Source organism: Panthera uncia, chromosome X (genome assembly GCF_023721935.1).
Source record: "Panthera uncia isolate 11264 chromosome X, Puncia_PCG_1.0, whole genome shotgun sequence".
NCBI lineage: Eukaryota > Metazoa > Chordata > Mammalia > Carnivora > Felidae > Panthera > Panthera uncia.
In genome coordinates this window covers 121,806,870-121,823,706 of record NC_064817.1, presented here as the reverse complement: position 1 = coordinate 121,823,706, position 16,837 = coordinate 121,806,870, and the positions used below count along the sequence as shown (strand labels likewise).

Genomic DNA, 16,837 nt, shown 5'->3' with positions numbered 1-16,837 from the left:
TAGTCATGAGACCCTTCATATGTATATCAGGGGGCCCTAAACTAGGGGAATGATTGCCAGCATATATCCTGGGGCAGTTGAGAGTGCTGTCATCAGCTATCCTCCTAGTCGTCCCTGCTCATTCAGTGAAGAATTTTATCACCTGAGTCACTGTTTTCCTCTCAGCTGTTGGGGAACTAGGGCCCAAATGGTGGGAAAAGGCTGAGAAGAAGCAGTGTCCTCAGCAGACATTCAATTTCAATTAGTTTGAGAAGGTGCAAAGAATACTTCCTGAACAAGTGAAATAACTGTAAAGAAATGGAAAGGGACCTTTAGTGAAAAACCTAAGTGACTATTTGAGCAGTTATACAGAAAGAACAAATATTTTGAGCTTTATGTGGGCTCAAACCCCTACAGTATGGACATAAGGCAGCTTTTGTCTTCTGGAGATGGGCCACACTGGTTGATCCTGGCCCTTTTAAGACTTGGTCTTCTATTTCACTTTTACTTGCAGATTATATTTAAAAATCAAGCAAGCCGACCATATAACATCTACCCTCATGGAATCACTGACGTCAGTCCTTTGTACTCAGGGAGATTGCCTAAAGGTAAGTGTCACCTCAGTCATCTAAGTTCGCTTACCTGTAGATATGGATGAGGTCATAGCCTCAACAGCACTAACATTATACCGGCCTTCGCCCCAGCCGCTATGTATGATGTAGACACATCTATCACCCCCCTATCCTGTATGCTATAATTTCCATATGGATTACATCTATATACTTACCAATACACATAAGAAAATGCTATAATTTTTTGCTTTAAATGGTCATATGTAGTTTTAGAAAATTATGAGGAAAAAATATTCCTTCATATTTACCTAGTTATTTACTATTACCAATGCAGCACTTCCATTCAGATCACTTCTCTTCAATCTGAAGAATTTCCTTTAGCATTCCTTATGGTGCAAGTATGCTGGAAATAGATTCTCTTCATTTTATCTTATTTGAAAATGTCTTTATTTTGTCTTCACTTTTGAAGGCTAATTTTGCCGGACATAGAATTCTGGGTTCAGAGGTGTTTTTTTTCCTTTTAGTACTTTCCAAATATTATTTGACAATCTTCTGGCATTCGTAATAGCTGAGTTTCAATGCCATTGAATTATTCTTCCCCTGGAGGTTATTTTTCTCTGGCTGTGATTTTTTTCATATTTATCCTGTTTGGGGTTTACTGATCTTCCAGGATCTGTACATTTGTTTTTACAAATTTGGAAAGATTGTGGTCATTATTTCTTTAAACAAATTTTTTACCCTATTCTCTATCTCCTTTCCCAGGTCTCTAATTACAAGAATGTTTGACCTCTTGGTATTGTCCCACATACCTTAATGTTTTCATCATATTTTTTTCTTTCTCCCTCTCATCTGTAGGTTGGATAGTTTCTATTGACCTATCTTGAAGTTCACTGACCTCAAACTGGAATTTCTAAGTCACAGTATACATATTTTTATTTTTAATAGATAGCCAGACTTTTGCCCCCAAATAAAGTTATAATTCACAGTCCTACCAGTCATATATGAAAGTGTAATTTCCCACGTTATTGTTATCTAGACATGGACAGTTTTTAAAAATCCTGCCAATCTTGTGGGTGAAAAGAGGTGTCTCAATGTTTTTTAAATTTTATTTTTAAATTTTAATTCCAGGATAGTTAAGAGTGTAATCTTAGTTTCAGGTTTACTATATAGTGATTCAACACTTCTATACAACACCTGGTGCTCATCACAACAAGTGCACTCCTTAATCCCCATCACCTACTTCACCTATCCCTCTATCCAGCTCCCCTCTGGTAACCATCAGTCTGTTCTCTATGGTTGAGTCTGTTTCTTGGTTTCTCTCCCTCTCTTTTTCACTTTGCTCTTTTGTTTTGTTTCTTAGATTCCACATATGAGTGAAATCATATGGTATTTGTCTCTGAATGACTTTTTTCATTTAACATTATACACTCTCTAGCTCCATCCATGTCATTGAAAATGGCAAGATTTCATTCCTTTTTATGGCTGAGTGATAATTCATTGTGTGTGTGTGTGTGTGTGTGTGTGTGTGTACCACATCTTCTTTATTCATTCACTTATTGATGGGTACTTGGGTTGCATCCATATCTTAACTATTGTAAATAATGCTGCAATAAACATAGGGGTGCATATATCTTCCAATTAGTGTTTTCATTTTCTTTGGGTAAATACACAGTAGTGGAATGACTGGATCATATGGTAATTCCATTTTTAACTTTTTGAGGAATTTCCATACTGTTTTCTACAGTAGCTATGCCACTTTGTATTCCCACCAACAGTACATGAGAGTTCCTTTCTCTCTGTATCCTCGCCAATACTTACTGTTTCCTGTGTTTTTTTATTGAGCCTCAGGCAAGGGAAACAAAAGCGAAACAACTGTTGGAACTACATCAAAATAAAAAGTTTCTGCACATCAAAGGAAACCATCAACAAAACAAAAAGACAACCTACTGAATGGGACAAGATATTTGCAAATGATATACCCAATAAGGGGTTAATATCCAAAACATATAAAGAACTTCTACAACTCAACACCAAAAAATATAAATAATACAATTAAAAAAAATGGGCAGAGAACCTGAGTAGACATTTTTTCAAAGAATGGACATACAGATGGCCAACAGACACATGAAAAGATGCTCAACATCACTAATCATCAGGAAAATGCAAATCAAAACCAAAATGAGATATCACCTTATATCTTAGAAGGGCTAAAATAAAAAAGATGAAAAATAACAAGTGTTGGAGAGGATGTAGAGAAAAAGGAACCCACATATACTATTAGTTAGGAATGTAAATTGGTACAGCCACTGTGGAAAACAGTGTGGAGGTTCCTCAAAAAATTTAAAATTGAAACACCATATAATCTAATAATTCCACTATTGAGTATCTACCCAAAGGAAATGAAAACACTAATTTGAAAAGATATATGTACTCCTATGTTTGTTGCAGCATTATTTGGATACCACATCTCTTTATACAATATGTGAGTTAAAACTTCAGTGAGCAGGGGCGCCTGGGTGGCTCAGTCAGTTAAGAGTCCCACTTCGGCTCAGGTCATGATCTCTCCATTCCTGAATTCAAGCCCCACGTCAGGCTCTGTGCCGACAGCTCAGAGCCTGGAGCCTTCTTCGGATTCTGTGTCTCCCTTTCTTTCTGTTCCTCCCCCCACTGATGCTCTGTCTCTCTGTCTCAAAAATAAATAAACATAAAAAATCTTCAGTGAGCAGTCCTTTGGAATATATTCAGGCCTGAAATTCTCAGAGTCAACTGGATTACCAACTGTAGCTTACCACTGTGGTTTGGATGTCTCTGTTTCTTTAAGCACTTGGTATTTTTTCTTCTTCATAGATTTTCAGTTATTTATTATAAACATTTAATAATATCTATTCTATGTAATGGTGGACAGACCTGTTCATTTCTTTTTTAAAATTTTTTTAACACTTATTTATTTTAGAGAGACAGAGCATGATTGGGGGTGGGGCAGAGAGAGAGGGAGACACACAATCTGAAACAGGGTCCAGGCTCTGAGCTGTCAGCACAGAGCCCAATGTGGGGCTTGAACCCACGAACCACGAGATCATGACCTGAGCCAAAGTCGGACGCTCAACCGACTGAGCCACCCACCCAGGTGCCCCAGACCTGTTAAGTTCTTTTTTCGCTTTTTAAAGTTTTTATTTTAATTCTAGTTAGTTAACATACACTGTTATATTAGTTTCAGGTGTACAACTTAGTGATTCAACACTTCCATATATCACCCGGCGCTCATACGACAGGTGCACTTCATAATCCCCATCACCTATTTCATCCATCCCCTCACCTCCCCTCTGGTAACCATCAGTTTGTTCTCTGTAGTTAAGAGTCTGTTTCTCTCTCTCTCTCTCTCTCTCTCTCTCTCTCTCTCTCTCTCTGTCTCTCTCTCTCTCTTCCCCTATTTTTTTTCGTTTTCTTAAATTCCACATTTGAGTAAAACCATATGGTATTTGTCTTTTTCTGACTTATTTCACTTAGCATAATACTCTCTAGCTCCATCCATCTCTTTGCAAGTGGCAAGACTTCATTTTTTTATACCTGAATAATATTACATTTTACACACACACACACACACACACACACACACACACACATGCACACATCACATCTTCTTTATCCATTCATCTATCAATGGACACTTGGGCTACTTTCATATCTTGGCAATTGTCAATAATGCTGCTATAAACATAGGGGTGCATGTATTCCTTTGAATTAGTGTTTTGTATCCTTTGGGTAAATGCCCGGTAGTGCAACTGTTGGATCATAGGGTAGTTCTATTTTTATTTTTTGAAGAACCTCCATACTGTTTTCCAGGGTGGCTGCACCAGTTTGCATTTGCACCAACAGTGCAAGAGGGCTCCTCTTTCTCTACCTCCTCTCCAACACCCATTATTTCTTTTCTTTTTGATACTAGCCATTCTGACAGGTGTGAGGTGGTATCTGAATGTGGTTTTGATTTGTATTTCCCTGATAATGAGTGATGTTGAGCATCTTTTCATGTGTCTGTTGGCCATCTGGATGTTTTCTTTGGAGAAGTGTCTGTTCATGTCTTCTGTCCATTTTTTAGTTGGATGATTCACTTTTTGGGTGTTGAGTTTGATAAGTTCTTTATAGATTTTGTATACTAACCCCTTATCTGTTAAATCATTTGCAAATATCTTCTCCCATTGCATCAATTGTCTTTTAGTTTTGTTGAGTGTTTCCTTTGCTGTACACAAGCTTTTTAATCTTGATGAGGTCCCAACAGTCCATTTTTTATTTCATCTCTTTGCCTCAGGGAACTTACCTAGAAGAAAGTTGCTATGGCCAATGTCAAAGAGGTTACTGCCTGTCCTCTCTTCTAGGATTTTTATAGGCTTCAGGTCTCACATTTAGCTGTTTAATCTATTTTGAATTTATTTTTTGTGTCTGGTGTAAGAAGGTGGTACAGTTTCATTGCTTTGCATGTTGCTGTCCAGGTTTCCCAACACCATTTGTTGAAGAGACAGTCTTTTTCCCATTGGATATTCTTTCCTGCTTTGTCAAAGATTAATTGACCATATAGTTGTGGGTTCATTTCTGGGTGTTGTATTCTGTTCCAATGATCTATATGTCTGTTTTTGTGCCAGTACCATACTGTTTTAATCACTACAGCTTTGTAACATAACTTGAAGTCCTGGATCCACTTTTACTGTAAAACAATTGCATGAATATTAAACTTATAATAGGTGAAAATTTAGTCTCAATTTATTGAGAAACGTGATATGTACATATAAATTTGTAGAGCCCTTGAAATAACAACATGATTTACTAAAATGTGGTTTGTTATAATCTAATCAAGAGATTTTGTGGTTTGGGTATGGATAGGTATGAAACATTTGAAAGATATGCCAATTATGCCAGGAGAGATATTCAAGTATAAATGGACAGTGACTGTAGAAGATGGGCCGACTAAATCAGATCCTCGGTGCCTGACTCGATATTACTCGAGCTTCATTAATCCAGAGAGAGATCTAGCTTCAGGACTCATTGGCCCTCTCCTCATATGCTACAAAGGATCTGTAGATCAAAGAGGAAACCAGGTGAGTTCTTCTCTTTCCAAGCCCTGGGTTTGATGGACCGATGATGAATATGAACTTCTAGATATTTGTTATACTCTCTCAGTGTATGTCCCCTAATAGCCTCCAGAAAAAACAGTAGTTTGCAATATTGGCCAATAAAAGAAATGAGCTGGGTTTTTCACAGCTGTTATTGAATTTAGTTTGGTGTAATAAACTTGCCTGCTCGAGGGATAGGAGAGCCTGGGCTCTAGAACATTTCTATAATACTCATTCCCAGCCTAGAATTCCACTTTCTGGGGGTTCTTGGCCGGCTCAGTCAGAAGGGCATGTGACTTTCAGGGTCATGAGTTTGAGCCTGTCATTGGGTGTAGAGATTACTTAGATAAATAAAACTTAAAAAAATTTAATTCCACTTTCTATAGGTGGTCTTGCTCATTTTTACATGCTGAGCTACCACGCATATTTAGATGCCCCACAAACATATATCATAGTGTAGCCTTCTCCCCTGGATGTCTCATCACAGGTGACTCAAAATTAACATATGTGCAGCGTCTAGCATAGCGCATGGCATGTAGTAGGGGTTCCATAAATATTTGTCGAGCAAAATACAGGAAAAGATATAAGATCTTTCAGAAATGTTGAAAATTTAGACCACTTACGCTGCTTTAAAAAAAAATAAGGTTGAGTTGTCTGAATAAGAAAAGCCTAATGCTTGTCAAAAACTCATTGCCTGGATCCAGAATAACTCAGTGCCATACTGCTGAGGCTTGACTACATGTCCATGTGGTTATGTATGAAACATAGGATTTGTACTAGTCTGAGAACATTTCATTTATTTAGGGAATAAAGCATGTGAATTTTAAAACATGTGGCACACAAATCGAAGAGGCAAAAATTTGGTCAAGTACCAGCCCTGAATTTTGTTTCGTAATTATAGTTTTTCTACTAGTTTTTGGAAAAGGACTGAAATGTACCTGTATATTTTCCAGCATTCTCCCCTCAGCATTTTGGTTTCTGTAGTGCTAGGTTATGCAAATTGAAATTTACACCTACTAGTGAAGTTCACACATTAAGTCTTAACAGATTCAGTTAACAAGTACTAACTCATAATTTTGGTTCATATAAAAACTGCTTTTCTGAAAAGAACTTTAAAACTTTTAAACAGAAAACTTAAGGGGCACCTGGGTGGCTCTGTCAGTTAAGCATCCAACTTCGGCTCAGGTCATGATCTCACGGTCCGTGAGTTCAAGCCCCACATCGGGCTCTGTGCTGACAGCTTGGAGCCTGGAGCCTGCTTCGGATTCTGTGTCTCCTCTCTCTGCCCCTCCCCCATTCGTGCTCTGTCTCTGTCTCCCAAAAATGAATAAATGTTAAAACAAAATAAACAGAGGGGCGCCTGGGTGGCTCAGTCGGTTAAGCGTCTGACTTCGGCTCAGGTCATGATCTCGCGGTCCCTGAGTTCGAGCCCCGCGTCGGGCTCTGTGCCAACAGCTCAGAGCCTGGAGCCTGTTTCAGATTCTGTGTCTCCCTCTCTCTCTGATCCTCCCCCGTTCATGCTCTGTCTCTCTCTGTCTCAAAAATAAATAAAATAAACGTTAAAAAAATTTTTTTTAAATAAACAGAAAAGTTAAGATATTTGTGTTAGTTAACATTTTATGGTCCATTTTAACTTTGTTATTTGATTTCTGTTTTCTGTTTTTATTTTTTTATAGATTGGTAGCTTTGTGGAAGGACACTTGCCTGTTGGGATTTTAGGAGAGGCATTAATCTTACTTGATTTGACTAACTTGTTTAAGAAAAACACTGAATAATCACTTGAGTCTTTAAAGAATGAAAATCCTCTAATCTGAACTTGGAGGAAATGAGGCTGCAGACTGTACCAAAAAATCACTCAGCATTTGACTTTGGGTCCAGAAGAAACTAAGTTGGTGGGTCCAGTCACCCTCTTGCCTTGAGGGCACATCTGCTCTAAACATATACTCACTGTTTGCAGCAACCACTCCTCCCCCCAAGCCCTGGTATGTGCCATAATAGTGACCTTAGGGAGAAATGGAATCGAACCAAAGGATTCAGTATAGATATAGCACATGTATGCCATCACTTCGTGCAGACTGCTAATTCCTACCTAACAAGACTCATAGCATTTCTTTCTTTCAATATGTACAATTAACAGATGATGTCAGACAAGAGAAACGTCATCCTGTTTTCTGTATTTGATGAGAACCAAAGCTGGTACCTCACAGAGAATATGAAGCGCTTCCTCCCGAATGCAGATGCAGTGCCGCCCCACGACCCGGAGCTCCAGGTCTCTAACATCATGCACAGTAAGTAAAGCAGCACTTGAGTCCAGTGGGTGATGGATAAAGGAAAACTGAAGCCACCAAATGGATGTCCAGATTAATTGATATGCCAGGCAAGAGTCTTATTTCCTTAAAAATTGTTACATATGAACATACAAAGTTTTCTGTAAGTACATAAATGTGATCATATAATGCATACGCTTTTGTCTTTTAGAAGATATCAAGCATTCAGAGAACTTTATTCTGAAGGAATAAATCAAATAAGACACAACTTTCATTTATCCAAATATGCATAATCCATCCTTAATATAAAATGCATGTGGGGCACTGGTAGAGCATACAACCTCTGATCTCAAGGTTGTAAGTTTGAGCCCCTCGTTGGGTGTGGAGATTACTTAAAACTAAGATTGTATTTATTTATTTATGTATTTATGTATGTATTTATTTATTATTTTTCTTTTTAGTGAGAGAGAGAGAGAGCACAAGTGAGGGAGAGAGACAAAAAGAATCTTAAGCAGGCTCCATGCTCAGTGCAGAGCCTGACATAGGGCTCAATCCCAGGACCCCGGGGTCATGACCTCAGCCAAAATCAAGAGTCAGACGCTCAAGCAACTGAGCCACCCAGGTGCTCCTAAAACTAAAATTTTTAAAATTATTTTAATGCATTCAATTGGTAAGTTACACATGAACTACAAAGGGAATGCAATTTTAGACATGTAAACCCATTGCTAGCTATAGTCCAATTAATCAAGACTCTGTACATTAAAAAGAAATCTTTTTTTCTAGCTTTATTGAGGTAGAACTGATGAATAAAAATTATATATATTTAAGGTACACAACATGATTTTTTTATGTTTATTTGGCTGCCTCCTCCCTTTTATCTCTCCATTTCCTCCCAAACTATACCTTCCCACTAAGGATTCCACATCCTAATAGCCCATGTTAAAACGTATTTTCTCCATGATTATATAACCATATGTGAACACATATATATATTGTGTTAGTCTGCAAGGCCTACCCTAACCTTTAAAGGACCACAGACTGAGTGACTTCATGGCAGAGAGTTACTTCGTCACAGTTTTGGAGGCTAAAGATCTGACATCTGGGTGTCAGCAGAAGGGGCCTGTTGACTTGTTGATGGCCACTTTCTGTATCCTCACACGGTCTTTCCTCTGTGCGTGCACATGTCTGGGTACAAACTTCATGTTCTTAGGGCCACCCTCAGACCTCATTTGATGAATTACCTGTTTAAACACCTGATCTCTGAACACAGTCACATTCGGAGACACTAGAGGTTAGAACTTCAACATATGAATTTGGGGAGGAGCGCAGTTCAGCCTATTACATATACACATACATGTGTGTGTTTTATACATACACACACAAATCAGAATGGTCAACAATATAATTTAAAAATTTCAATCTCACTACAGGAAAATGCAAAATAGAATACCAATGCTGTGACACTTGCTACCTATCAGACTGGCAAAATGATAAGACAGTAACACAATTATTACTCGTGGGCTTGTGAGCACAAGGGTATGCTCATGCAATGGTAGTACACAAGTAGTACAGTATTTTGAAACAGATCTGATTGAAACCATTAAAATTAAAAATATATGCATTTGCCATTCTGGTTCTGGTTAAGATGGAATGAGCACATTTCACCCTGTCTGTCCCACTGGATGACTGAAACTCCTTAACAGCAGATAATTGGGGAAGGAAGCTAGAAAGATTTCAAAGCACGCATATTACAAGTGAAGAAATGAATGCAGATTTAATGTAGGATATCTTTGGGTCAGGCAGGGGAGGAAAATGTGTGGCTTTGATAAAACCTGAATGCTGTAGCCCTTGCTTGTTCCATTTGGGCCAGCAATTCAAAGTGGGGAGGAATATCCCACCAAACTAGGGGAGTCTCCCCCCAAACCAGGGACCTCCTTCCCTCTGGCTCCTTTCCCCTTAATATGAGGAATTAAGATGCTGTAACTTTTTGGAAACTCAGTTTTTTGGGATTTTATTTGGGTAGGTTTGGGGGTCCACACCATTTCTATCCCCTGGGGAAAACACAATGAGGGAGAAAGTAAACGGGGAGGAAACCTCTCCTTTCCCACCTTCGCCTTTAGCTTCTTGAAAATGGACCCCTGGGGAACAAATCTGCCAGGTTTTATTTTTAAAAACTTAGAAACAATCAAAATGTCCCACAGTAGGCAAATGGTTAAACAAACTGTGGTACATCCACACACTTGAATACTCAGCAATAAAACAGAATCAACATGGATACACAAAACATGAATGAACCCCAAAGGCATTAAGCTGAGTGATAATATCCAGTCACAAAAGGTGACATACTGTGTTATTTCATTTACAAGGGCATTCTGGGGAAGGATGGAAAATAGAATAGTGGTTGTCAGAGCTTGGGTGGAGCCAGAGCTTGACTCTTTGCAATGAAGGGCTCCAGTACAATGGAGTTTTCTGTGTTGAATGAGATGTTCTGTATCCTGATTGTCCTCGTGGCTACACACATTGGTGTATGTGCTGAAACTCACAGAACTGTGCTCCAAATAAGAACCAATTTTACTATGTAAATTTTTAGAATTAAATATATATACCTTTTGATCCAACATTCCTACTGCTGGGATATATCTCATGGGAGTAAAACACCAGTACATAAGGACAGATGTACAGGGATGTATTGTAGTAGTGTTTATAGTGCCTAAAACAAATAAACTAAAGTCAAAGGTAATGCCTATCATTAGAGGGATGTTTCAATATATTGTGGCACACCCATAATATGAAATATCATGAAGCCATTAAAAAGAATGGATCAGAGCCGTACCCACCTACTTAAAGCAATTTCTGTTAAGTATTGTTGAATAACCTAATGCAGATGCAGAAAAAGTATATGTAATATGACCTCATTTTTGTAAAGTAAATAATGACCACAAGAGAGAAAGCATAGACATGTATATATGTATATGTAGAGAGTGATATGTTTTCAAGGCAATGTGATATGTTCTAATCATTCTGGGCTAGGGCTCTTTCCTCAGTATTTCTAATTATATCTCTATCACTTTATTCCCACTTTGTTTCAAAAACAAAACTATGTAAGTTATGTCAAGAAAATGTAGCAATACAAGTCTAGAGAAGGAATACATGTTCTACTTTTTCAAGTCCAATCTGACCATCTCTCTCCTACGGGGGGCATGTAGCCCATTGCATGGGATTTATTGGTACTATCGGATTTTGTGTTTCCTATTTTTTCTGAATTTCTCATTTTTTTCTCCTTTGTTGCTTTCTTGATTAAGCTATTTTTAAACTCCATCTTTTTCCTTTACTATTTTGGAAGTTGTGCACACTTCTATTTACTTTTGGGGACAATTGCTCTTTAAGTTTTATTTATTTGATAGAGGGGGGAGGGGCAGAGAGAGAGGGACAGAAAATCCCAAGCAGGCTCCACGCTCTCAGCTGTTCGATGCATGGCTCAAACCCATGAACCATGAGATCATGACCTGAGCCAAAACCAAGAGTCAGACACTCAAACAATTGAGCCACCCAGGTGCCCCTGGGGAAGATTACTCTTAAAATACTGCCCTTCATACAAAGTCTGAGGTTGTTCTTTGCCTTGTTTCATTTCCAGATATTCCAGAAATATAATTGACATATAACATTGTGTAAGTTTAAGGTGTACAACATGTTTATTTGATATACTTATATATTGCAAAATGATCACCACCATACTGTCAGCTGACACCTCCATCATGTCACATAATTATCATTTCTTTTTTCTAGTGAGAACATTTCAGATCTACTCTCTTAGCAACTTTCAAGTACATAATACAGTATTATTAACTATAATCACCATGCTGTAAATTAGATCCCCAGAACTTATTTGTCTTATAACTGATATTTTGTACCCTTTGACCAACATCTCCCCATTTCCCCCACCACCCTCCTGGTAACCACCATTATACTCTGTTGCTATGAATTCAGCTTTCTTAGATTCCACATATAAGTGGAATCATACACTGTTTGTCTTTCTGTCTCTGTCTGATCTATTTTACTAATGATCACATTTCCCTAATGATTAATGATGATGAGCATCTTTTCATGTACCCATTGACCAATCAACAGTTGGACACTTAACCAACTGAACCACCCAGGGACACCTTCCTCTGCCCTTTTTAAAAATCAGAGTTTTTTTTTTTTTTTTTGTTATTGAGTTTTATGAGTTCATTATATATTTTGGATATTAAGCCCTTACCAGATAAATGATTTGCAGATATTTTCTCCTATTCCTTAGGCTGCCTTTTCATTTTGTTGATTGTTTCTTTTGCTGTGCAGAAGCTTCTTAGTTTCATGTCATCCCACTTGTTAATTTTTCCTTTGTTGCTTGTGCTTTTGGTGTCATATCGAGAAAAATCATCACCAAAACCAATGTCAAGGAGCCTTTTCCCTATGTTTGTAGGAGTTTTACACTTTCAGGTCTTATGTTTAAGTCTTTAATGCATTTCAGGTTAATTTTTGTGTAGGGTGTAAGGGTTCAGTTTCTTTCTTCTCCAGATGCCTATTCAGTTTTCCCAGCACCACTTATTGAAGGCATTACCCTTTCCTCATTGAATATTCTTTTTTAAAATTTATTTATTTTGAAAGAGGGAGAGAGAGCACAAGCAAGCGTGTGAGAAGGGGAGGGGCAGAGAGAGAGAGGGAGAGAGAGAATCCCAAGCAGGCTCCCTGCTGTCAGCACAGAGCCCGATGTGGGGCTCCGTCTCACAAACTGTGAGATCATGACCTGAGCTGAAACCAAAAGAGTCAGATACTTAACCGACTGAGCCACCCAGGAGCCCCCTCATTGAATAGTTTTGATTGCTTTGTCAAATATTAGTTGGCCATATACTTAAGGATATATTTCTGGGCTTTTGATTCTCTTCCATTGGTCTATGACTATTTTTGTGCCAGTACCGTACTACTTTAATTACTACAGCTTTGTAGTGTAGCCTGAAATCAGCCATTGTGATGCCCCCAGTTTTGTTCTTTCTCAAGATTGTTTTGGCTATTCAGAGTCTTTTGTTGTTCCATATGAATAGTCATATTTTCAGGGTGCCTGGGTGGCTCAGTCAGTTAAGCATCTGACTCTTGGTTTCGGCTCAGGTCATGATCTCGCAGTTCGTGGGTTCAAGCCTTGCGTCAGGCCCACACTGACAGTACAGAGCCTACTTGAGATTCTGCCTCTCTCCTCTCTCTTGGCCCCTCCCCTGTTCACATGATCTCTCTCTCTCTCCAAATAAATAAATAAATAAACTTTAAAAATAAAAAAGAAATGAATAGTCATATTTTCCATCAGCATTTAGCAAATAGCTCCTTCTCTTTTGCTACCAGTTTGAAATGCTGCCTTTATCACATATTAAGTTCCCATGTATATCTGTATCTCTTTCTGGACTCTATATTCTGATTGACATATTCACGTATACCTGTGGATGACCACACCTTCAATTACAATAGACTTATAATATCTTTTAATGCTTTGTAGGGCAAGAAATTTGATTCTCGCTTAGTTGCCCTCAGCTAGAGTCTGAGCATTGCTTAGTAGATTTGTGAACCACTCTGCAGAATAGACAGGCACTTATTGAATAGATAGATAGATAGATAGATAGATAGATGTATGGAAGAGGCTTTCAGAAATGATTCCCTTTATAGAAGAAAGTCACTGTTACTTTTGTTTAGCTTTTTATTTAGAAATAATTTCAAACTTACAGAACTTCTACAAGAATATTATAGAGAACTCCCATATACCTTTTACCCAGATTCATTAATTTTTTAAAAACATTTATTTATTATCAAGAGACAGACAGAGACAGAGCATGAGCATGGGAGGGGCAGAGAGAGGAGGAGACCCAGAATACGAAGCAGGCTCCAGGCTCTGAGCTGTCAGCACAGAGCCCAAATCGGGGCTTGAACTCACAAACCACGAGATCATGACCTGAGCCAAAGTTGGACGCTTAACCAACTGAGCCACCCAGGCTCCCCGATTCACTAATTTTTAATATTTTTCCTTATTCACTGTATCATTCTCTTTTTTCTCCATATACTTTTATTGCTTATTTTCCAATTCGGAACAGGTTGCAGACATCATCCTGTTTTATCTCATAATACTTCATTTTGCATTCACTATGAGTACAGATATTTTTTGAAAAACTTTAACATTGCTACAATACAATTATCTAATTGGCAGCCGGTATTCCAATTGTATAAATCAAGGCCGTCTTTTGTAGCATTTCCCTCTCCAGTTCACGGAGGGTTAAAGTCTATGACTCTTCTCGCTTTGCGACTGGGAGCTAGGTGACCAAGTACTAGCGATGTACTGTTATGGAAAGTATAGCGCTACCTCTCCTTGGGAATAAGGTAATGGGCTTAACCCGTCATTATTTCTCATCATATCACGACAACCCCAAATAATAAATCAAATGTCTTGTTACCGTTTGGTTTGCAGGCATCAACGGCTATGTTTTTGACAACTTGCAGCTGTCAGTTTGTTTGCATGAGGTGGCATACTGGTACATTCTAAGCGTTGGAGCACAAACTGACTTCCTGTCTGTCTTCTTCTCTGGGTACACCTTCAAACACAAGATGGTCTATGAAGACACACTTACCCTATTCCCATTCTCAGGAGAAACTGTCTTCATGTCAATGGAAAATCCAGGTGAGCTATTTATATTATTCTCTTACTAACAGCTGTGATCCTTTGCTCGCTGTTCATGTGTTCACGTGGGAGCGGATACTGAATGGTCCAAGCGATGTTAGTAATTGCAAGGCATTTTAATGACAGCAGCGCGTCAAGTATTTAACTTAAAGTCTTTCCTCTAAAAAGTGCCTTTACTTACCATTGCCCAAAATTTTAAGTGTGCTTACTAAACTGTAGTGGTGAATATATATTTATAGATGCAGTTACCATGTGTGAGCTGAACATGTTTCTGTGTGCTTTGTGAACACTTGTACTGTCATCTGAATACCACCGAGTAATGTCTCTTGGTACACATATCCTCAAACCACTGAGGCGCCTTTGGGATGGTTGTGGCTTTCACTTTCTCGTCTTCCTTCTCCATCGGTAACCACTGCAAGGCTTTTGACAGCATCAGCTGTCAGCAAAAACACTGACATGGCCTAAATCCAACACAGATTGTTGCTACATTCATACAGCTTAGTAACGAGTGCTAGGCCACTCCATGCTCTCGTCCTTCACACCTCTGTTGTCTGCGGGGAAGAGCATGTCAGATTGTAGCTCTTCTCTTACACTGAAGGCCTCTCTGGACATAAACTCTCAAAGGGAAATTTCTGGGGAATAAAAACCAGTCTCATCCTATATAAACATATATTCACCTTTATAACCAGAAACTTATTGTACTTACAAGTGATGGATTTTTGTGGAAAGTGAGTAAAGAAGAACCTGGCAGAACTCCAGCAGTATCTCTGGAAGTGTCTTGTACATTTATGTCTTTGTTATCTGTTTTCCAACTAATTTTCAAACTCGCTGAGGACAGAGACCTTGTTTATCTTATTCATCACTATATCCCTAATGTATATAGTTCCTGGCCTGTAGTAAGTGCTTAATAAGTATTTCTTTCAATTAACAAATGAATATGTACCAAAAAGATGATAAAACATTATGTATAATATGGTTATAAGTGTCTAAACCAAAGAGAGAAATTGTGTGTATGTGTATGTATGTGTATAGGCAGAGAAAAATATTACAAATAACAATATTTTATGAAGCTTTTAAACTATTTTGGTGATTACTTAAATTCTACAGACAAATTAAAATGGCTTTATGTGTCTTGAGGGAAAAAAATCCTAATGTAATATCATTATTTACAAATCTCAAGCTAAATAAAGCCCCTAAAGATTTCCTGTGTTCAGAATGGTAAAGTCTGATTCCTTTTGTCTGTCTTTTTTGAGGTAAAATTCACCATTTTAACCATTTAAAAGCGTACAATTCTGTGGCAGGAGACTGGTCTATACCCACTGACCCAGTCTCAAACTTGACTGGACATGTTTTGCCTGTGGCAGAAGGTGAAGGAGGGGATTGCCAGCCGGTGTCCCCAAGGGAATTATAATTCAACGTTGTGCAACCATTACTATTATCTAATTCCAGAATATTTTTATCACCCCAAAAAGAGACCCTTTACGATTAAGAAGTCACTCCCTATTCCCCCTTCTTTTAATTTTCTCTGCAACTGTAACTATATCTCCTTTTTTATTCCAAATTTTATACACGTAGAATTTCTTATTTTTATTTGATTATTTATTTTATTGAGTTTTTCATCAAAGAATCAGCTCTTCTTTAAGCTGTTCGATTGAGATTTAATTAATTATGCTTTACATTAATCTTTACTCGTGCATGTAATACAAAAAGATGTTCTCATTAAAAACTTTGCACCAATACAGATAAAACTACAGTCCTTCTTGATCACTGTTCCCAATCCCAGGCCCTTCTCACAGTTTGGTGTATGTCATTCCAAACCTGTTTATGGAGTTTCATTTTCCCTTTTCTCACTCAACTACTATCCTCCTTAGGAAGAAGAAGGACGTGGTTGTGTCTAAGTTATAACAGAATTTTAAGAGTCAAAAACCTTATTTGAATTACTCATTTCAGCTCCAGTCTTGATCTACTCTGACCCAACATCGTTTCACACCATCAAAATTATGCTTTAAATGTCATGAAATTGGGCTCCCAATCCACAAACTTATAGTTATGTCCATATTTTTAGTGAAACCACATTATTATGACTATGTAAATGTTCACTATGGAAGCAAATAGAATTACATTTCTTCTTTTTATAACTTGTTTAGCTGAAACTTCTAATTGTTTTACTGTTCTTGTTGTAATGTTTTCCCTTTAGTTATTCCCTTTTTTTTTTTTTTT

At 38.0% G+C, this 16,837-nt stretch overlaps 1 protein-coding gene across 1 annotated transcript in view; it reads left to right on the top strand.

The window, feature by feature from the left end:
• The window catches only part of F8 (coagulation factor VIII), a 117,538-nt gene that overhangs the window by 50,621 nt on the left and 50,080 nt on the right, over positions 1 to 16,837 (top strand). The window contains exons 10-13 of the mRNA XM_049644531.1: positions 494 to 587; positions 5,427 to 5,641; positions 7,794 to 7,944; positions 14,408 to 14,617. Of these exons, the coding sequence (XP_049500488.1) occupies positions 494 to 587; positions 5,427 to 5,641; positions 7,794 to 7,944; positions 14,408 to 14,617 (670 nt within the window). The remainder of the gene's footprint in view (positions 1 to 493; positions 588 to 5,426; positions 5,642 to 7,793; positions 7,945 to 14,407; positions 14,618 to 16,837) is intronic.